The sequence below is a fragment of the Aphelocoma coerulescens genome, chromosome 23, assembly GCF_041296385.1.
Source record: "Aphelocoma coerulescens isolate FSJ_1873_10779 chromosome 23, UR_Acoe_1.0, whole genome shotgun sequence".
Classification (NCBI taxonomy): domain Eukaryota; kingdom Metazoa; phylum Chordata; class Aves; order Passeriformes; family Corvidae; genus Aphelocoma; species Aphelocoma coerulescens.
In genome coordinates this window covers 3,701,795-3,724,345 of record NC_091036.1, presented here as the reverse complement: position 1 = coordinate 3,724,345, position 22,551 = coordinate 3,701,795, and the positions used below count along the sequence as shown (strand labels likewise).

Here is a 22,551-nt window from a genome sequence, read left to right as displayed (position 1 = left end):
GGCAGTCAAAAGGCTACACCCAAGATGGACACCGCATCACAGGTTCTTCACATTTTTATAAGTTTGGTCCATTTGTATATCAGGGTTAATTCTCCAATTATAACTCCAGTTAATGATTTAATTACCCCAAGTTTGCCGCTCCTCTTTAAAGGCTTTTAGTTTACACATTTTGGGGCCTGGGACAATCAAAGTGCCTTGGAGAGCAAACCTAGAGAGGCTTTGTTATGTCTAACCAGCATGAGAGAACAGTAGTTAAGAGGCCATACAACACTTCAGAGTTATGCACTAGGCAGTACAGGATTTGAAAAATTTGGAAGTTAAAAGCTAAGGCATCATGCTCATTCAACTACATTTCCTGAACAGTTGTCAGTTCCTGGTTAAACACAATTTTTAATGTTTTTGAAACATTATTCCCTTTATCTTTGTTATGTCGTAGGGTAAAATGTTTTTAAAACATTTTGTTAGTTAATTACAGATTTAACTATATATTATGAGCAGCAACTTTCACTTTCCAGCCTTTTATTTCCCAGTCTGGATGTCCAGGGTTACCCGTCCCAGGTGCAAAGTCTGACACGTTGTTGCATTTCACCCAGTTGGTGATTGCCCCATCCTCTAATTTGTCAAGATCTTGCTGCAGGGCCTCTGCCTTTGGGGGAGTTGACATCTCCTCCAAATTTAGTATCATAAGCAAACGTAATTAGTATCCCCTAAAGGCCCATGTCCAACTTGTTTATACAGACAGTGCAAGAGATTTTTACCAAATCTTAACCTCAAAAAACACAAGTATTCAGAAAAGGCACCTCTAGAACTCTTGTTTTAAAGGCTATGTTTCTCCTGCTACCCGTTTCCACAACTGTCACAGCAGAAAACAGTGCTGGGAAGGCAAAGCATAGCAAGATAAGGAAAGGAAGGGAGAAGATGGCCATATGCACAGCAGCAGGAGTCAGTGGAAACGCATTTTTGAAGTCTTCTTGCAGACACGTTACCAGAGCGCCGTCTTACCACGAGTGGGTGCTCAAAGCCCAAAACTCAAACCCGCTATTCCGCACCAAAGGGAACACAAAATCTTTCCTAAATGAGAAAAGACCACGCACTCACAGGTGTCCGGCCGTACTCGCTCCGACTGGCCGACAACTCCCAAGTCATACCAGCCACTGCCAGGGCCAGACGGCGTATTCCCAGCCGCCAGCACTTCGGGCCACGCCGGTACAAGCGCCAACACGCAGAGCTTCCGTGGGCGTTTTACCTCAGGCAAGTGATGGCCAAGGACCGCCGGTCTTGAGCCCACCCGCCGCGGCCGCTCGCCCCGAGCCCGCCCAGAACCCGCCCGCGCCACCACGCACAGCAACAGCAGCGGCCGAGCTAAGCTCCGCTCCAGCCCCACATGCGCGACCCGCGGTGCCTGGGGCCGCCGCGGCGGGGGAGAGCGGTGCTCCGGGCCAGCCGCGGCTGCGCCAGCCGCAGCCGACAGGCGGCACTCTGGCAGCGGCCGCACTGGGCGCTTCGGCGGGAGGCGTTCGCCGCATGCCGCCAGCCGACCAGAGCTTCCCCCACGCTTCGCTTCCCGCTGCGTGATGGCAGGATCCCGCTCTGTGCAGGCCCACGCGGACAGCTGTCCGTGAGGTCCAGAGCAAGAGACTCAGTGAGGAGGGATTTTTGGGGAGGTCTGAGAGGGAAGAAAGACGGCCCTGTCTTCCAGCCAAACGATGGGTGTATTTAGACCTTCAGGACAGCAGAGAGATACCACCTTTGGTTACTCTGCCCCCTCTTCCCAGGTTTGGCTTTTCCCTCCATCCCTCTCCTGTGCTACAGCTGGTGTAATTGTCAACGGGAAATTCAGCCAGTCATCAGCAGCTCCCCGGTGCCAAACAATGCAAAGCTTTGAAAGGTACCTTGCAAGGGATTGCTTTATTCTTCAACAGTGATGTCTATATAACTTAGGTCAAGGTAAGAAAGTGCTTATGTAGCTTGGGTTATAAGATATCTATGTAACCTTAATATCAATATAACCTAAATCATAACTTCTATCAATATAACCTGAAGCATAGCTTTCTATACTTATATAGCCTGAATCATAGCTTTTACTTATGTAGCCTGAATCATAATTTCTATACCTATAACCTGATGGTTATACAACCTGAATCATAATTTTTGATACCCATATAATCTGATATGAATAACTTTTTTATACAATGTAATGGTTAGTATATAGTAACTAGTTGCTTGTATGCAGAATACAGAAAAAGAGACAGAGAAAAAAAAACAAAAACAACTTACCAAGTGTATAGTTTTAGAGATAGATAAGTGTAGTACTAATGAGAAATTGGCAAGCCAAAGACAATTAGCCACAAAACAAAGAATTTAGGCCCGTTAAGACCAGATGGACCAAAGAGCATCATAACTGCACATGCCCCGAAGACAAAGTTGAAAAGTTCAAGTGTGAAGAAGATTTTAGAAGCCTTCATCAAAGACCGCCGAAGACCCCCGAATTGGGGAATTGCATGCGCAGGGCAAAGAATTATCTGATAACCATGAGATCATGCTATGTAAATTAGTTCCAGCGCTTATGTGATGATGCTGTAATGACATAGCAACATTAAGCAAAATTTACTGTATAAATATACCACAGCACTTGACAAAGGCGGGTGAGTTAAGAGGAAAAATCCCCCTCACCACCAGCACTGCAATAAACAAGTACCTGCTCTATAGATATCGGTCTATGGGGATTTATTTCCGCCCTATCTTTAGGGCATCAACAGAAAGAAATTTTATTCCTTCTCTTGGCAGGTGTCCCCTGTCAGCACTGTTTTTCTCCTTAAAAGGACATGTCCTTAGTTGTTTACAAAAAAAATTGCAGAACATCCACACCACTACAGGTTCAGAAGAGGAAAAAGGAAAAAAAAAAAGGCAGAAAGGTGAAGCCCGAATTGATGGTTTCCTCTACCATTTCAGTTCTTTTATTGGAGATACTGTGATACTGCTTTCCCTTTTCTCTAACAGGATCTCTCCCTGCCACAGGTCACCACAGGAAGGAAAGACAAGTTCCTTCACAAGGGAGAAAATAAAGCCTTATTCCTATCCTTCCTCCTTCTTGGCACCATAAAAATTTCAGAAGCCAGAAACTGTCTCACTAAAGCAGCAAGAGGTTAGTAACACTCTCCTTGTATAACAGCATCTGACTTAGTTCAGAAGACTAGTTCCAGTAAACTAAAGAAATACTGTACTCCATACTAGAGACAAATTTATCTTTTAAAGCTAATATTGTGCAGGTAATAGTGAAAACGACAGTATTGTTTTTTGAGATGCTACCATTTGCCTTTAGTAGATGCAACCATTCAAGAAAAAGGTAAATGACCAAAAAACCCCCAACAAATCAAAACACCACAACGTGCACACCAGAAGGCAGAATTTCAGAACAGAGTCTAAAGCTTACTATTAATGAAAAGGACAAGTCACTCTATCCTTTATATGCCTTTACTGTCTAAAGTCATTGCCTGAAAATTGAGTATTCAATTTTGAGTCAGCCTTTAATCAAGAGGAAAAGCTAAGGCTGACTAAATGGGAATGTGGTATTTAACTTTTTTTAAGTATACCATAAAGATAACATAGCTTTTAAAAGTTTGCTTAACCCCATAGGCCTTTATAGACTTTTCTCTATAAACACAAGAATAATAGTGTTACAGTTTGACTTTTTTTTTTCATTTTATTAGCACAAAATCCTGTAGTAGGTGAAAAGAAAGAGAACATATGCATGTACTTAAAACATGGAAAACTCACTGCACAAATGGAGATTCTTTCTTCCTGTTATTTTGCCAATTACTTCTCCTTTTACCTTTAGAATCTGAACTGTGATAGTGGTTGCAAACTACAAAACTTAATCTTATGAGCCTGCAGCACTTCCTTAAAAAAAGCTCTGCAGTTTCATTAGCAAAAAGGGGCTCAGCCTAGATTTAAGAGAACAGACCTAGAGCACTTGAATTCCAGTTTCCTGCTGTAAAAAAAACATCTACGCAGTTATGTGCATACACCCCAATGTTACTGCATGTATATTCATTTTTACATAGTTCAATGGAATTTCATTCTATAAGCACAGAAGCAATCCCATGGTTATTTCTGACCACATAAATACACCAGTTGTGGGGATCACTTCAATTATTTCTTCTTGCAGAAACTTTTATAGTGGGACTTGTGTAGTTGGTCCAATGGCTTTGCAACACCTATACTCACATAGGGACAGGTAAAAGGAGGCAAGGTCTTTATGGGCCAGTGGCTGGGCTTACTGCACAGCAAGGCTGGTGTACAGTATGACATCTGCAGTACTAATACCAGTAAATTAAAGACTTCAGATATACTGCCCGTAGTATGAAGGTCAGCAGAATTCACAAAATCAGAAAAATCACTAGTCAGATTGCACAACAATAAACAAGAAGGTGTTTGTCATAGTACAGAATCAGTGTACTTTCAAAGCCCAGTACTATTAGTAAATTATGGCACAGTGAACTTAATTGCCATGCACAGATAACACCCTCAGACATTTTGCTAGGAATTGTCTTGATTATCAGTCAGAGAGTGGAGAAAAATCCACCATCAAAAGTCAGTAACTGTCATTTCTTTGCTTGGGAATAGCTGAAAGTGGTTGCTTTATTCCAACAGATGGCAGATATTTCAGTTTAGTTAGCCATGCAGCTGTTTCATGAATAGGATTAATCACACAGATTTATGACATCCATTTTTTTGCAAAAGAGAACAGGTAGTTTATTTCTGATTTTAATCCTTCCCTTCCATCAAAGGGGACATACCAAGAAGTGTGGTCTGAAAGCAAAGTATCACAATCTCTTAAAATGGCGCTCCAGGTCAGTTCTCTAAACAAACACACGATCACTAGAACAGAGCTCTATCTTGCATCCACTTAACAAGCACAGAATTCATGAGAACTATGAGCACACCAGCAAGAACTACTTAATGGAATGATTTGTGAGACTGGCCTCAGCAAGCAAAAAGCCTGAGTTTCACAAGCCTTAATAACACCCTTTTTTTTTTTTTTTTTGCGTGACAGGAGGTAAGCAAAAAAGGATATTCTACAGATTAATTTTTTAAAAAAATTTAAAAGTTAAGCAAGTGACTATTCAGTGTTTCACACAAAACTCAACTCAATTGTTTGTAAGTTTTGACCAAGCAATCAGTCAGACAAAGACTGTTAAAAGAGGACTCCAAACTGAAAACCTACTGCATTTGCAATATAGCTGATTTCAAACTGGTATCTCTAACTCCACTGGCCTCAAAGTATTTTCACAGTGGTTTCAGTTGCCCAACATGAGTTACAATCTGCTGTTCCACAGTTAGGACCGCTCTTCTCCTCTGAAACATACTTCAGGCTTTCAGACTACTCTTCTCTTGTTCCACAAAAATTTGGAGTGAAGAGCTGACAAGTCTATCCAAGGTCTTTAGCTTTCCCCTAGACTGCATTCCTAGGTGTGCCATTGTGAGTCACTGCTTTCATATTTGAGGTGCTCGATTGATGGTTGCAGATCCTGTGGGAGGCAACACCTACTTCAAAAACTTCATGAATGGCTTTGCGGAAGCAATGAAAATTGTAGTCTATCAAACCTGTCAAGGAGAGGAAAAACTCTGTTCAGACTGGCATATTTGTGTAAACAGAGCTTCAAAATCAATATAAAATTTAACCATTTTTGCTACTTATTTAGTATGAACTTGGACTCAGAAGATTTAACAGAGTTTTACTGATGCTAGTATTTATTTGGACTGTCTCAGTTTTTTTGCAAACAAGGTACTCATTTGGAATGCAAGGTGTATATTTATGATCAAACAGTAGGTAAGGGGACCATTACTCCATATTACTGATTCCACTAGAACAGATGGTAGTGACAGAGCTCACATTAGCTACACAAGTCATTTTGGCAGGACGACAGTGATTAAATTGATGATTCACAAATTTAAAAATACGACCTCATTAAGTCTATCTCCAAGAAATAAAAAAATTCCTCCCATAAGAAATTACACAAATTGAGTCACTGAAAAATCAAACTGACTTGTAAAGTCATATTAATATTTTACAGCTCATAAAAATATTAGATAAAAGCTATTCAATGGCAGGGAGGTCCTTACCTTTGCGCTCAAAACTCTCTTCTCTAAGAATGCAAACTAATGCCAAAAACTTTGTTACTTCCTTTAAGTATAGGACTGTTGTGTTATTGAGCTTGATAATTGCCATTGACTCTTTATCATAAGCACTTCCAGTGCCATCTTCTTTTAACCTAAAAAAGAACAAGTTAACTCAAGGCATAATCTAAATAGGCATACATATGTAAGTTCCAAGACAAATAGCTGTTAAATGCAGTTAGAAGAGTATTACTCATATTGAACATTAAGCAAATGGAGAACCTGCAGTGGAGGTCTTAATACTATCAGTGAGTAAGACCATTATCAGACCTTAAGTTTCTCAGGAAAGCTAGATCTAAGCAGAGCAGAGGGCTTCATCAGATAACTGCTCATCTACAACAGACAGTAAGAGCAAGCTACCAGTGTGCATTCTTTTGATGTCAATGGAGTGACATCTCAGTGAAATTATTTTTGGTAAATGAACACAAAGGCTTCCTTAGTGAGGCTGGGGCAGAGGATGCAACACAGAACAGGACACTTTTTGGTCTTAAGCTAAACCAGCCTGCATTTACAAGAAAAGATGAGCATGCTGTTTTCTATCTTCAAGTTATTAGTGTTAGTTAAATTACTATAGAAGCAAATAATGTATCACAAGTTAATTCTAAGCACTCCTGAAAAAAACCCCAAACCAAACAGTTATACAGCTGTGGATCAACCCATCAGGAGACAGACCATTAAATGCTGTGGTATTTTCTTGGTAGCACTGCATTTTCCAGGCTACAACAACAGTTCTAAGATAAGTTACCACTTCTTCAGAACCACTTCAAAAATCCAGTGTGAAGTATAATTCTGCTGTAAATTGCGAGATATAAACACTATACACATCCCTCATAGAAAGTCAGCAGGAGACGAGTTGACCTCACAAACGTTACTGTGTTCAGACTGCAGCAACTCTCAAAACAATGTCACCGCAAGTTACACTTATGAGCTATGGCATGCTATTAACCCCAGTCATTTGCAGGTATTTATATACTTGCATCCACCATGCCAAACAAGACACAGCAGTATTCATATTTTACATGAAACATGACTTCTACAAATGTTAGATAGCTGTCTAGGGCCATGAGTGGAGGGAAACAAACCAAGTATAAATGCTGCCAAATCATTTGGATTTGTTTTAGTTACTTACAAAATCAGTGTGCTCTGAAGACCAAATGATAGCATTTTGCTGCATGACAAAGCCAGCACCACTTACAGTTTGCAACCTATTCTACAACTTCTGAAGACTTTTTTTCCCTAAGATTATTCATCACTTACCCATATATACAGGAAACATCTATCACTACATCAATCATGTCACAGCACAACTCATATGACTGCATGTCCACAGGGGAACTGTCTGTTGCAATGTAGATTTTGCTGACTACATCGAAGAGAAAAGCTTTTTCAATGCCTGAGTTCTTCAGAAAGAGAAAGAATTTAGATGAATTGTTAAAATAACTGAATTTTTAAAATCTCAAGTAGAATTCATACATTTTCACATTCTTAGTAGCAGAAAATGGTTTAAATATAAGCAATTTAGAGGCTTAAGACATTCAAGATTTAGAGCATATACTTTATAAATACAATACCCTTGTTGCCATCGTACATATCAACATCACATAGCTGACAAAAATAAAACTGGGGACTCTGTTACAGTTCTTTTTAGTTTATTATTTAACTGATCATTGTTAAGGTTACATTTTACTATGCTTCCAGAATCCATATTCAGCAATTTACCTTTTTTGTGCTTCAATTAACTCCAGAAGAGTCATAACTCACATCCACCTAAGGGATTGGGCTCAGAGACGAGATATTTCATAGTGGTATGCTGACACTTAAAATTTATGTTGGTAGTGTCTTGGCAATTCAGTTTCTGTGTGAAGCATTTGCCATGCAGTTTAACCTGCAGAGCAACTAAGTCAGCTTCTGAACTTAAAAATCCATGAGAAGTACCACATTATGAAGTGATGAGTATGGAAAAGCACAATACCATTTGAACTGAGCACTTTGGCAAAGTGCGTGTGCTCATACAAAGTTCAGAAGCCTTCTTCTGAAGTTCAAGCTACCACATATACACTACTGGCAAAGTTTCTATTCTATTTATGCACCAGAAGCATTCCTTACCTCTTCTTCCTACCTAGTCTGAATACCCAGGACAGTGTCCTGAGGACATACAGACAATCCTTCTGGCATCAGGATTGCACTCCACATCCTCATGGTACTGAGAGCAAGGTCAACATGCCCTTTATGTACTGGGCCAGGTTATTACAAACAGTCCTCTACCAAACACAGCAAACAAGCATTATATAGTGGCATGGGGTGACATGTCTAAGTGCACAGCTCCTCTTGGATATAAATGTTTTTTTCTTTGTTGTCCACATGCCGGCAACAGCCTCATAGACAACTTATATGAGACTGTCTTGTCTCTAGGGTGATATTTTATTTGATTAAAAGTATAGAGCAGCCACTTTCTATGACACTAATTCCATAAGAAATGCAAACACTAAAAGAATAAGGGGAAAAGTCTCACAGATCATATGAAATTAGACAGCTAAGTTCAAGGCCAAGTTCGTATTATCAAAAAAGTCTCTTGCCAGTACAGCTACATTAGACTACTAAGTGCCTTAGCAAAGTAATCAGTAGACCCTGTTGGCAGGAAACTTCTGTATCAGCTGTTATAACCAGGCAAACTACACTTTGTCAATATTGAGAGAAACCCCACAAAGCACACACCAGTACAATTTAGCTGTGGTAAAGAGCTTTTAATATAGAAAACCAAGTCAGCATAGTACACCTACACGAGTGCCACCAAAATCTCTCAAAGGGCAGATCTAGCCAGCAATCTTTAGCAGAAGGACTTGCTTTACCATTCTGCGTATTTCACTCAAAGTTCTGTTAGATGAACACTTACTGATATGAAGATATTAAGTAGATTTTCCAGGGTTGGCAGTTGCGGAATGAGCTTCTGTACCACTTTACTGAAGGCTTCAAATATTGAATGGTCATAGATACTGGTCAAATAAAAGCTGAGATGAGGAGAGAGGGCAAAGAGAGAATAAAAAAAAGAAAAGAAGATTCAAGAGTATTTCAGAATTGCAGTAGAAATGTAAAGTTATGTTTTCTAACATTCAGGCCTGCTATTTTGCCTGGAATGCCTTTATCACAAATATGTCTGGACACTGCACAAAGAATCTAAGTTCTGAGCAGCTGGAGTACACATTAAACAGATTTTCCCCATCCTCAAGAGATGGGAGACCAAAGATAAAAATTTGAATATTGTTAGAACACACTTAGCCCACAGAATGCTTATCACAAAGGTGTAAAAATACTTGATTGGATTTCTTCGAGTCCCGTTCCTGGCCTTCACTTTGTTCACACTAACATCGAGAGATACTGGCTCCACAAGAATCAAAAGAACAATAAAACTAGAGAAAAGATAGCTTGTTTTAAAGGTGTCTGTAGAAGATACCCTAAAGTGAGCCAAATCTCAAGTAACAGACTGAGCTTTTAGAACCAATCACACTGAAAAGTCAGTGCAAGTCAGGACTAGAAGGCAGAGAGCTTCCCCTTTCTTTTCCCTGCCCCTCCAGCCTACATGTACAAATTTGGCCTGTTACACTGAATAAGAAAGACTTTGAATTATCAGCAAGTATGAATAAATCTGTTGATTGGAATCTGATAAAGTAGCCTGCCTTCTTTTAGTCAGCCTAACAGCTGAGGTTTGTCCATAAATTCAGAGGTGATATTTTATTAACACAAGTTGGCTCAATATTAAGAAACTACCCAGACCTTGCTCCAGTTCCAGTATTACATCTAAAAGCCTTTAATCTGTATGCATATCAGCAACAGTAGAATCACATATGCCAGAGTCTTTAACTCACCTAAGGTGAAGTTTTTCAAGCCCAGCATCCGTAAGATCATCATTAGCCCTCTGATGAATATCCCTCTGCGTTTCTATTTTATGGTCATCTGATAAACCATCAACTTTATGAATAAAAACTTCAAAGTTCATTTCTGGGTTGACTTTGTAGGCTTTTGAAACTGTAATGTGGAGTCTTGTTAAAGCTTCCATGTAGTCATCCTGTAAATCAGTTTTGGCACGAATGAATGACAAAGTTTCTGTCTGATAACTATTCCATTCTGCACAAAGACAAAATATTTCAGTGCAAGAACTTCACTTCTGTAACTAAACAGAAGTATAGGAGAAGAGAATACCTTGACACATCATAAATCCTAGCAGCTTAGATTCTGTTATGTCAGTTAAGGTTCATTAGCTCAAGGCTCAGCTACACAAAACTAGACTTCAGAGCAAAAGGTGGGTTACACTTCAGCACAAGGCAGCAGTGATCTCCAAGATGGTCCAAATAACCAGGTAAGCACCCATGGAGCAATTCCTAGGTTTATTAGAAGCTACCAGATACCCAGTAGTACCAATACTAGAAACTGAGGTCAGAAGTGTGCTGTTATTTGAACTCCACAGCAGAAAAAAGGGATCATTCAGACCATCTAACCAAGCAGGTTCTCGCTATTATTGCAGAACATGTAAGTTCAGAGTAAGAGTCCTTTTCCACTCTCTCCACCAGTAGCATATGTTCCAATCACTTTACCAAAATAAAACCACACACCAAAAGTCAGATTGCCAATACATCTCTTCATACACAGCAAAAGTCTTACAAACCTATCTAAAAATATAAATGACAGGCCTCTCAATCATTCCTTTCGCAAAAAAAAGCAAAAGTAAAGCTTCCTCATGATTTGTATTTACCTGGGCATCAATAACATATATTAGAGCACCTGTTCCTCTGAAGATCATCTCATAATCAAATGTTGGATCAAAAAAGTCCATCTGTCCAGGAAAATCCCATATCTGGAAGTTCACAAATGAACTGTTGGAAATATCATCCTTGTAGATTTTGTTGGTACTTTCCAAGAACAGAGTCTCATTGGGAGACATTTTGTGAAACACCACCTGTTAAAAGAACACAAATAATAGTATAGATTTTACCTTATTAGAAGAAATTAGTGAAAGATTTGTGACTTGAATTCTACAAATAGATTTATCCATTCTGAAATAGCTTCCTGCATTAGATAAGAAAATTACCTACCCCCTAAAAGAACCAAGCAACTGAATACAGTTAAACATTTTCACAAGTCCAAATAACACTACTGGCTGAAGACACAGACATCCAAGTTACTCTTTCGTTCCCTGCAAGGCTAGCACAATGTTTTCAAATTGTTATATTCAGATCTGGTATAAAGCCAGTTAATTAAATAACTGCAAGCTTTTAAGAACCTTTCGTTTCCAGTCTTAGAAATTCCTAAAGGAAACTTCGCTTTTAGTCTGGTGTCAGGTGTTATAACACAATATAATCAGATGGTTCCTAAACTACAATAGAAGTGTACAAAAATAACATCTCTGTTTCAGAGATCTGAATAGCTAGGTAGTTTGCCATCTATTAACAACTCCTTTTGAGTAGAGAATCACAGAATGGGTAAGGCTGGAAGGGACCATAGTGGGGTCATCTGATCCAACCTCCCTGCTCAAGCAGGGTCATCCCAGAACATGCGACACAGGATTGCATGCAGACGGCTCTTGAGTAGCTCCAGTGAGGGAGACTCCACACCCTCTCGGGGTAGCCTGTTCCAGGGCTCAGTCACCCACACAGTAAATAAATACTTCCTCATATGCAGGTGAAACTTCTTGTGAAAGTTCACTAAAGAAAGGATGAAAGATTTTACACTAGATGGTAAACAGTTTAGCTGCAGGATGACAACCATACTCACTGCTAGAACTCAAAAAACCCCATTGGGATTTTAGCCCTTCCTTGTACAGAACTAGCATGTAACTCCACAGCAAAGCAGCCTTTAGCAAAAGCAGTCAGTGTCAACAGTGAACATTGTGCTAATGTAACTCAACTGGACAATATAAAAGTTACTCCAAACAATGTACTCCAAATAATGCAGTCAAACACTAGGACTGCAAAAATAAAGAAGTTTCATATACAGCACTTGGTAAACCTAAAAACTTTATAATAGGGGCTGCAACCTTAATTTTGGTTTCTTCAGATGTTTCATACAGTTACAGAAATCATCCATTAGAGACCTGGTGCAGCAAACTGTCAAAAAACTTCCAAGACAAACAGCTCCATACCCAGTACAGTTAATGGATTGTTTAGTGAGGCTCAAAGTAATACTTCAGCCTACATTTTTAAGGCCAAGGGAAAGAATTTCTTTCCTTGGGGCAAACATCTTAGGTGGCCACAGTCTAAATAAGGTTTTAAACAGCAGGACATTTGTATGGAGAAGTAAGAACAGAAGATACATAGCAGCTGTACTGCATTCTTCTGGGTTTGCAGCATAGTTTTAAAGCATTCTGAAATCAACATTTCTTTTGGAACTGAGCATCTCCCACAAGAGCAAGCCAGCATTAGTAAATTCAGTTTAAAGCTGATACTCTCTGGGAAGCAACACTGTCACCTCCTTTTTCCTTTTTTCCCAAAGTAGCACATTTCATCAGATTGATGTTCTCCACCAGAACTCTCTCCAGTTTCCTATTATATCAGTACAGTAAGTCCAGTTATGCAAGTCTGCACAAAAATTTATTTATGAACTGAAGCAATCACTGCATTCCCAAAATCTACCTGCAATTTGTTACTGAAGATTCACAGGTTACACCAGTATGGAAAACCCAATTGTCCTAAGGAAAAAAAGAGTCCCTCCCTAGGGTCATAGTTTTTTCTTTTGTGAGAGGTCTCCTGTCAATACTGCTCTCAACAGAAGCATGAAATGATTTATTAATTCATGTTTTTCACAGAAATTTCTAGATAATCACGAAGCCAATACTTTCCCCAGTAGTGTTTATCTTGCACATACCCCTATTTTTTGGCAAGGGGATCAACAGCTACTGCCCAGACAGAAGGGCTGGGTCTAGTTATGGCCATTTTTGAACTAGAGAGATTTAAGAGCAGGGATGCTGTTAATAAGAAATTTCTTGATATTAGAGTTTGCTCAGGCGGCATCACAATGAGCCCCTAGGTATCAGAATCACAGCTTCTAATTCCTAAGCAAGATTAGTAACTGACTGGCAAAAGATAAATTCTATGTCCTCTTATTGCATATTCAACATGACACTATCCCTTTCTTATATGACTACTAGAATAGGCCCTCAAAGAACTGAAGACTACCTATCCTGGCCATAAAAATGTCCAAAAGCTACATCTGTATAGAGACTTGTAACATCTTAAAATCTATCTGCAATTTGGAGTTCCTGTCTTCCTCTAGCTTAGGATGCATTGTTTTCAAGAGTGGATAATACAATAAGATCTCTAAGAGTCTACAACAAATACCATTCACATGACTAAAAGGACTTCGAGAAAGGCTTTCAGTGAACACACTACATTTGCACATACAGTGGGAGCATTTGACCTAAATAATGGGGAATAACTGATAAGGCTACAAAGCAACAACAGTCCAGTCTGCCACTGTATTTCCGCATAGCACAATGGAAAAGATTTCTCACTAACAAGAGTCTGAAGTCAGCATAGAACTCATTGCTTTACTGCAGTCTATGGATTACCAAGCAGTCTGCATAAGATTGCTAAAAGAAGCAGATTCATACCTGCTATACTGCAAAGTCCAAAAAGGCTTCTCTGCACAAAACCTTTACAGAAATCTCTGTAGGTTTTCACACTTGCATCTGAAGCAAATTTGAGGCCCTTAAGTCTAGAGCTGAGACTCATGCATTTCACTAGTAACATCTTCCCATAAAAGTATCACTTAAAAAGTTCACAAGAGGGACTGCAAACATAAAATTCTCACTGAGGAACAAGGATTGTTCTGAGTGCTACAATTCTACTGAGCTATGTGGCAAATGAAAATAGTCAGTTTTTCTTATTTTTATTAAGAAACGCTAGCGACTTCATAAAGCTACCAACAAACCTAAGGCACCGAAACTGTTGTATTTCCTCCTTGACAAGTGACTCTCGTTTACTCTGTCTAGCAGACTAATGAAAACCAGAGGCTGTCTTTCTGCTCACACAAAAGCAGAAGTCTCTTTCAAAGCATCCAAGGGCAGAACAACAGCTTAAGTCTTCTTCGAAGTGGAAGCACAGCTAAACACCACGCACCTGTACCACGTAAGAAAATACCTCATGATAAATTTCACACCAGTATCTTCACTTTTTACTTCTGAAGCCTTAAAAGTGAAGAAATACAAAGGCTATAACCTACGCTACACAACCTTCCTCTCTAGGGCAGATGATCAGAGTCCATTCTGGAAAGTAAACGTCTTTAAGCAGGAGGCTCCCGTCGCTCCAACTTCGCCACATGGGCCCACAATAAAAAGGAGAAATTGCCCGAACAGCAGCACAGCAGGGAATACCAGCTCGGCGCCAGAGAGGCAGCGCGGCAGGCAGAGGCGGGGAGCCGCCGGCTGCCCCTCACCTTCTGGATGGAAGACTTCCCGCTGCGCCGCAGCCCCATGAGCAGAATCCGCGGCTTGGAGTCTGCCCCGCCCGCGCCGCCGCCAGGCCCGCCCGCGCCGCCCCCGGGCCCACCGGGCCCTGGGCCTCCCTCCAGCTCCGCCTCCTCCTCCTCCTCCCCGTAGCCGAAGTCCTTGGGGAACGAATCCGCAGCCCCGAAGCTCCCCCCCACCAACGCCGGCTCCTCAGCTGTGCCTGGCCCGCCCGCCCCGCCGAACTGCAGCGCCATGTCCGCCCAAGCCCGCCACCCGACAGCCGCCAGCGCCCGTTCCGGGGCCTCCTTCTGCTCGCCCAACCCAACCCGACACGGCCCAGCCTGTCCCGGATTGGCCGCTGTCAAGCTCCGCGCCGCCGATTGGCTCAGGAAAGCAGCGAGGCAGGATGGCTCCGGTCAGACGACCAGAGTCACCTGACGGCGCTACCGCACGTGAGCGGGAGAGGCGGGGCGCGCACGGCCCTGGTGGAGCGGCGGCACCGGGCACCAGAGGCGCGCTACGCGCTCGGTGCAGCCAGCACGCGGCACGCCAGCGCCCTGGCCCTGCTCTGGAGAGAGGCCGCAGGTCCCGCCCCTCCTGCTTCGCTCACAGTGCAAACCCAGCCGTCAGCCGGGACAGGGGAGCTCTCGCAAAGCAGGATTCTTCATTAAACAGTCATCAATTTTCTTATAGCAGCCCTGGTACAAAACAAACAGAAGTTTTAACACATTTTTTATTTCATCACAACCCTAATTTAAGGTTCACAAGATCCAAGTGCTTTCAGAGGGAAGCAAATACAGTTTTGAAAACTAAGTCTGCATTACTTCCCTGGCAGCTCAAGTCAGGAGGCCTGTGATGGGCTCGACTAACACCTTTACCTGCCTTGCTGCTTTCTTTAGCAAGACATGTCAGTCACATTACCCAGAAACATGTTCAGCTGTATAATGCCTTTCCCACAGCATTAACCTCTCGCTACTTCCACATGGTGTAATTTAATGCTAGGGCTATTGTTTATCTTACATTCAAGTGAGCTTTCTTCTGTCCTTTGTTCCAGAGGTTGGGAATTTTTTTTTTTCATTTGGCTTTGGTTTGTTGGTTCAGGGTGGTTTTTTCCTAATGAATGCTTTACAGACTTAGAACAGTATCTTCCCCTCATTTGCCTCTCTTCTGGTCTCTTCAGGTCAATAGATACAATAGTAAGGTAAGCAATTATTACACTCACTGGCCCTTGATTACAATGACTAACCAAAGTTCTGATCCATCCTACCACATTTTTAAGATAGTTTAGCTTCCTTATTTTTAAGATGGGTTTTGCAGACTAACAGCCAATAAATCTAATACATAAGACAACTGCATTTCATTTCCCCCTTCCTTTATTTTTCCTGTCATCAGCTGTCCTTTAAAGTACCTAGTTTTATAGTAGGAAACAAAAGCAGCTCTTTAAAATATTATCACTCTTTTTTTTAAATAAAGGTCTACTTTGCATTTCAGAAGAGTCATGAAACCAACTCAGGGAAAGGGGAGAGAGAACATAGGCAAAATTAATGATCACAAGTCACATGCCACCCCGCTTGGATTTTATTTTCCCTGTTAGATGAATCATAAAGCAGAACTCTTCACACTGTAGTCTTACATGTGCCACTCTTATTACACAGGATTTTCATTACAAGTAAGAATTTTGTATTATGTTCAGAACTGCACGGGCAATACCTGGATCAATTCCCAAAGCTCAGTCTCTGAGATAGGAGCAGAGGCATGAACTGCATGGGAGGAGTTACACCTTGTGCAAATTAAGGTGTAAGTTCAGTAGGTACTTCATTTCAACATTGTGCTAAATCCATCACTTAACTGTACTTGCTCATTTTATGCCCCTCTGAGTAGAGAATTACCCTAATCAGCTTCAGTAGAAGTCTCACCTCAGTGCTGAGTACAAACAGAGAAAGTAATTTGAAGGTCCTGTTTTAATTTACAGTTGGTCCATCAGTGTCATGTCATCCCTTTCAGTTAAAAGAAAACAAAAGAAAACAAACCGACAGATCAGCAGTTCAACAGGACCACTGACCATGATGTGAAAATTACACAAAGTTGGCACGCACAGTTATCTAAAAGTTAATCATAACTGTCATCTTTTCTTAAACACAGAAAGCAAGAACGTTGGCCAGATATGCTTAACTCAGCAGTTGCCATAGCATCTGCATGCTCATAGTAATGCATTCTTTCTTGAAGATGATGAAGTAACAAAGTAGACAACGCAGAGCTCACACACACACGAAAGACCACATTTCTCAGGAAGCCCTTTATTAAGTCAAGGCATTAAAGGAAAAACTACTCTTATTCACCATGCTTCTCATCTTGAGGTGGTTCATATTGAGCCAGCTGTGGATTTAAAGAAAGCAATTTAGTTAGTCGCAATATTCCATGTAACACTTTATATTAAGAAGTGTAGGAAAATGTGTGGTCTGGACTTGTTCCATTTATTTTGTGCGTTTTAACTCATCTTTATGCAAGTCCATTTTCAAGTCAGGCAATAAAGTAACCCTTCTCCCAAAACATCCATTTCTCACGCTGTATAACCATGTAGCCATAACAAGGTGGATTTTAAATGCACCTTGAAGCATGTAACTTTTTGCTTAACTTGCCCTTAGCTTTTTGCTGTTTCTTATTCTAGCAGTCATAAAGTACTTCTCATCTTAAATAGCAGTTGATAGTGACTAGTGTCCTGTAGGCTTTCACTGAAATATGATTAAATGAAAGAGTCAGTCATTCTCATTGCAATAGTATCCAACCCAATGATTTCTTGTAATCATTCTAGCTTTCATTATGCTTTCTAGAGAGTACAGCCTGGGCAACTATGCACTTAAATATAACCTTTACTTGTAAAGTTGCTACCAAAGACAGATATGAAGGTGTTCACTTGACCTCAGTGGCATTGAAAATAAGTTCAAGCTTCAAAAACAGTTCAAGAATTAGGGGCATCTCTCAGAAATATGCTGGTTCAGTTTACTCAATTAAGATTCCTCCCCTCTGCAAACTGCAGAGTGGGTTAAAAATAAACAAAGTACATACAAATAAATTAAATTTTAAAAGAATAAAATTAAAAATAAAGTAAAATATCCATGTATTCCTTCCTACCAGCAACAGTAAATCACAGCAATCACTCTGCTGCTAACAAGAACCACTAAAACCATATTTTTTCATTGTTGTAGATTTTACTACAACAGATGACTAGTACACAACCCACAGTCACGTCTTCTTTTCCACCAAGGGCCTAACTGTTGACTTCCTGTCCTCCTCCCAACACACACACACAAATATCTGACATTCTGAGTAATAAAGGTAAGGAAAAAGATCTTCAGATGAATGCAACAGTAGTTACCAATAAATGCACAGATAAAGGCATGTATTTTATGTTAGAGGACTGCTACAAGAAAGCTAAATAGCGGTGTTCTCCCTGCATCTCTCACACGTTCTCCCTGTGTGAACTTCCACAGTATGTCAGAATGATGGACATTACATTGTAGAGCAAAGAAAGGGAAAAAACAAAACCCACTAATACTGGAAAATATGTAAAGAAGGAGTTATCATTTAAAGAATAAAGAACATGGAAGCACAAATGAACCCATGATTACAAAAAGGCTTACTTTCCTGGACCAAGTTTTGACTTCTTGAAAAGACTTCTTTAAACAAAGGCCCAGATTACTCTGCTCTCATCTACTTACTATCAGTTGCATTTTTAAGTCTGCTAAAACAAGTGGCTGGTCTATTGCTACTCTGCCTATATTCTGTTCTTTGCCATATTTCCTAGTAAGAAATAACAAATGTAGCTGAGGACTCATAACGGGTAAAGGGGAAGAAGTGGAATTACTAGGACAGCAAGACAGCACTCTGGACAAGAAATTCAAAGGAGTAATGACCAAGAACACATTCTCACAGAACTAAGGCGAGGTGGTTGTCTCCCAGTAAAAAACTCAGGGGTATCACATGTAATGGCCACCATCCTCTTTCAACAAATGCATGGAAACCTGTGGTGGCACACAGGCTACTAGCATATTAAGCATCTCATGGGTTTCCTTCTTCAGTGTTGTTAGGAAGCCGTTCACACCTCAGAGCTCTCTCAGCCTGCAGACCCATTAAAGAATGGCCCTGCCCTAGCTAGCACTTCAGATTCACTGTTGTTGCAGTTAAGTACCAGGGTCATTTTAGGTAAAAGCACAAATTACTGCTCCACACGGATCTAAGTGCCTGTATAAGATCCTGACATGTGTAAGTCTGTGCCAAGTGACACAAAGTAATATATAATATTCCTCCTTCAATTTGCCTTTTGAAAGCCTTTATAATGGATACATAACCTTACTTGCTTTTCAAAACTGTCCTGAAAGCATGAGCTACATAATATCAGGCAACTTAAACACATCCAGACAAGACTGAATGACAACATATTAGACTTCGTAACAGACTTTCCCTAAATAAATAAAATCTCTAGTTTAGCAATATTTCATGTTATATTATATAAGAAGTGTTCCATAACAAATAATAATCTTTACTACAATGAATTCTATCAGCTTCTCAGTCATGAGGCTAAACAATGCAACAACATTTATCAGTTACTCTAATGGAAGGTTAGTTCTATTCTAAGTATTAAAATATTTTTTTGTTGTATAATATGGAACTATAGAGGAACACCAAGTAGACTTTTACCTTGATTTTCAGTTTTTTATTTTCTTCCATCACAGCTTCATATTTTTCTTTCATCTCTGCCACTTCCAAGCGAAGTGCCTCTATTTCCGGATTCTCAGGAGCTGAAGCTCCCAGATGATGCTTCAGAAAACTGATATTTTGATGTTAAGTATTTCTTGAGTTATATAACCACATTTTAGTTTTAACACCCATGTTGAAGTTAACACTGCAGTACACATGACTAGAATTGCAGTAAATCATTGAGATTACTACAGTGCTTTCCATCCTATGGAAAAAAAAGTTACCAAAGTAAGAGAGCTTTTCAAATTCATAGCTATATTCCTTAAAAGCAAACAGACAAAACCAAGATATCAGTACAAATTCTTATGTGTTACTACCCCCTTCTTTTCCTTTCCCTTCTTAAATGCAGAAGTTTTGAAGAATTAAAAGAAATAATGAAAAAAAGAGCAATTCCCAAAAATGGACGCTACTTAAAAACAGCAAGAAACAAAATATGTTAATTCCCCCCTTCTTCCTATATTAAAAAAAAAAACCAAAACAAACAACCAAAAACTACAAAAAAAGGAAGTGTGAAGAAGCAAACTTCAGAACCCATAGCCACTGCAGGTACTCAAATCTAATGCTGCAGGTCTACAACACTCTGTAATGGCCTATAACTCAGCTTCATAATTGCTGGCATACTGAAATACTCAGTTCTCTTGCATCATGTCAGACTCTGTTAGCTTGTGAAAGGGCAATTATTAGGTAAAACGCATCAATAAAGTCTTATTCTCAATACAAGGCTTCAAAATGAGCCTATCCAGTTCACTCATGAGTCAGAAGCAGTACTGTGCTTGAAGTCTCAATAAATAAATCACAGCAAAGAAAAAGGATACTCCAGTGCACTATCTGGTTTCTCTGGCTCTTCATATAAGGCTACCAACACTGCAAATAGAAAATATTCAATAATTGCAAGAAGCTCATGCAACTCTAAGTTTTTAAAACACATACCAGTGGTTAGAAAGCATACAAGTTGCATTTTTCCATTTAACAAGATTTTCACCTGTATACTTTTACATAAGCAACAGGCCTGCTGTACAGAAGGGGACAGAGCATTCTACTTAGTAACAGCTAAATAGTTTTCTTGATCCCTAACCCCACATAGTCTTTGGCTATTCTAGCACAGAACACAAAATGGCCTGAACAATTTTTATATATGACACATGCACCCTAAAATAGCTTTCATCCATAAGACTGAAATTTTAGTTATATTGTTCATAGAACTTCTACTTAAGCTACATCTTTGAACCACAAGACATCAGCAGTTCTGTAACTTTCAGCATAAGAGCAAACCTCTATTGAACATCCACAGTTACAAAACTAACTGGCTACTGTCCGTAGACTAGGTGACACGGATAATCTTTATGGATGGGGACACTAATGGTCAAAAACGCCAGATACAAGCAGCAATACCCCAATAACTTAAATAAAACTAGCCATACACATGGCAACATAACTGGAGACTCAGTCACATAAATACCCAGAAAGTTCCCAAACATAACCACTCCCTGCTCCGCACAGGGGCAATGTGCCAGTTTCAGATATCTGAACTACTCAGCCAAATTGGTTTTAAGCTAAGTACCTCCTAAGTTAAAAGCAAAATTAGGATGCCTCTCTGCTTGGAAGAATTGTTTCACCATCCCATAGGATGGGATTGGGATTGAAAAATCAAACGGTACTCACACACCAGGCCAAGAGTCTTAGTGCAGGAGCTATTTGCTTGACATCCTAGATCTGCTGCTCCCTCTTTAAACAGCATATTTTCAACATTTAACAGAATATTAATTTTTTCAATATTAACTGAAATATTGACAGATTTTTGCCACATACTATTGGAAGGTTCTCAAAAAAACTTTAGAAGGATTTTAAAGATGCCAAGTCACATGTGTCAAGTTCAGCATCATCATTTTCCCCAGTCTGATATGGAAAGTCATTATTCCAGATCTTAGTTTCATTAATTTTAGAAAAAGCACTAAGCTCCACCCAAGAAAGGGTATTAAACAAACAAAGTTTTCTTTAGGTAACATTTGTTGTTATTTCGTCTCATGCATTGACTTCCTATGTAGAGCTCTGGCAGAATAACAGTCCCCAGAACTTAATGAAAAGCACGCATTGAAAGAAAAGAAATTAACCAAAAGCACGCACTGAAAGAAGCACTTTGGTCAAGGAAGAGAGGTCTCCAACACACCACGTACGGGGAAAGGAACCGCCTTCCTGTTCTACACGCACCTCTGACAATCGACCCCCACACGATGAACGTGCGAGGAATGAACGGTTTGCAGCTCACAGGGCACGTTTCCAGAGGCCCTCTGCCCTCTCCCGGCGTGCACCGCCTCGCCGCCCAGCTCGGACTCCATTTCCAGGCCACGCCGCACCAAGTTTTCCAGGCGAGTTCTTCTGCCGGCCGCCTCGCCGACTGAGGAGAAAAAGCGATCGGCGAGGCGAGGCGGGAAGCCAATGGAGAGCGGCAAGGCAGCCCAAGGAACGCTCGCAATACTGCCGTGCACGGCTGCAGCTGCTCCGCAGGAGCGGAATACCCTGAGAGGACCGGCACCCGCCCGCAACGCCCCCGAAGAGCGCCCTCTGACCCCTCGGGCGGTGCGACGCGAGCCGGAGACTTACCCTTGGTGAGCATGTCCAGCACTCCCGACTTCTCCAAGTACTGGCGGAACTGCTCCCGCTTAGAGTCCGCGGCCTGAGGGAGGACGCCCACACGGTCAGATCGGCGGCGCGCCCCGCCTCGACTGCGGAGGCGGCCCTTTGGCCCAGGCCGGTCCCGCTCTCCGCCGCGGAGGCGGCACGAAGGGCCGAGCCGGTGTCGGTCCGCGGCCTGCCGCTCCGCGCAGCCGGCACAGAAAGCGGCACCGCGCCCACGCCGGCGCGCTCCCCCCTACCTTGTAGTGCGCCATCTAACCCGCACCACGCCTGCCCCAGCCGCGCGCCTGCGCCCTGCGCTTTAACGGCGCGAGCGCTTCCCCTCAGTTACCGGAGCGACGGGGCAGCAGCAACGCCCTCGGCCTCGCCCCGCGCGCGAGACCCCGTGCGCTGCTCTCGCTGTAATGAGGGCGTCCTCACGCTCGCGCTCGTTGCCCAAGGGGAAGCCGAAGCCGGCGCTGTGCCCCCTTTCTTCCGCGGCTCTGGCCCTTGTCCCGTTCTGCCCTGCTGTCCCGGCCGGGGACAGAACGGCGTTTCAGACC

General features: G+C 41.3%; 2 protein-coding genes across 2 annotated transcripts; both read right to left on the bottom strand.

The window, feature by feature from the left end:
- Positions 1–1,388: 1,388 nt before the first annotated feature.
- On the bottom strand, positions 1,389–14,892 carry RRAGC (Ras related GTP binding C). Its single transcript, XM_069036163.1, has 7 exons — positions 14,605–14,892; positions 10,928–11,131; positions 10,044–10,243; positions 9,074–9,188; positions 7,438–7,580; positions 6,127–6,275; positions 1,389–5,607 (listed from the first exon to the last, which is right to left on the bottom strand). The coding sequence occupies exons 1-7, from the start codon at positions 14,869–14,871 to the stop codon at positions 5,456–5,458; spliced, it is 1,230 nt and encodes a 409-aa protein (XP_068892264.1). The 5' UTR covers positions 14,872–14,892; the 3' UTR covers positions 1,389–5,455.
- Positions 14,893–16,898: 2,006 nt separating this feature from the next.
- MYCBP (MYC binding protein) lies at positions 16,899–22,543 on the bottom strand. Its single transcript, XM_069036164.1, has 5 exons — positions 22,249–22,543; positions 21,977–22,049; positions 20,191–20,239; positions 19,316–19,445; positions 16,899–16,993 (listed from the first exon to the last, which is right to left on the bottom strand). Exons 1-5 carry the CDS (start codon positions 22,261–22,263, stop codon positions 16,949–16,951), a joined length of 312 nt encoding a protein of 103 aa, XP_068892265.1. The 5' UTR covers positions 22,264–22,543; the 3' UTR covers positions 16,899–16,948.
- Between the last annotated feature and the right edge of the window lie 8 nt (positions 22,544–22,551).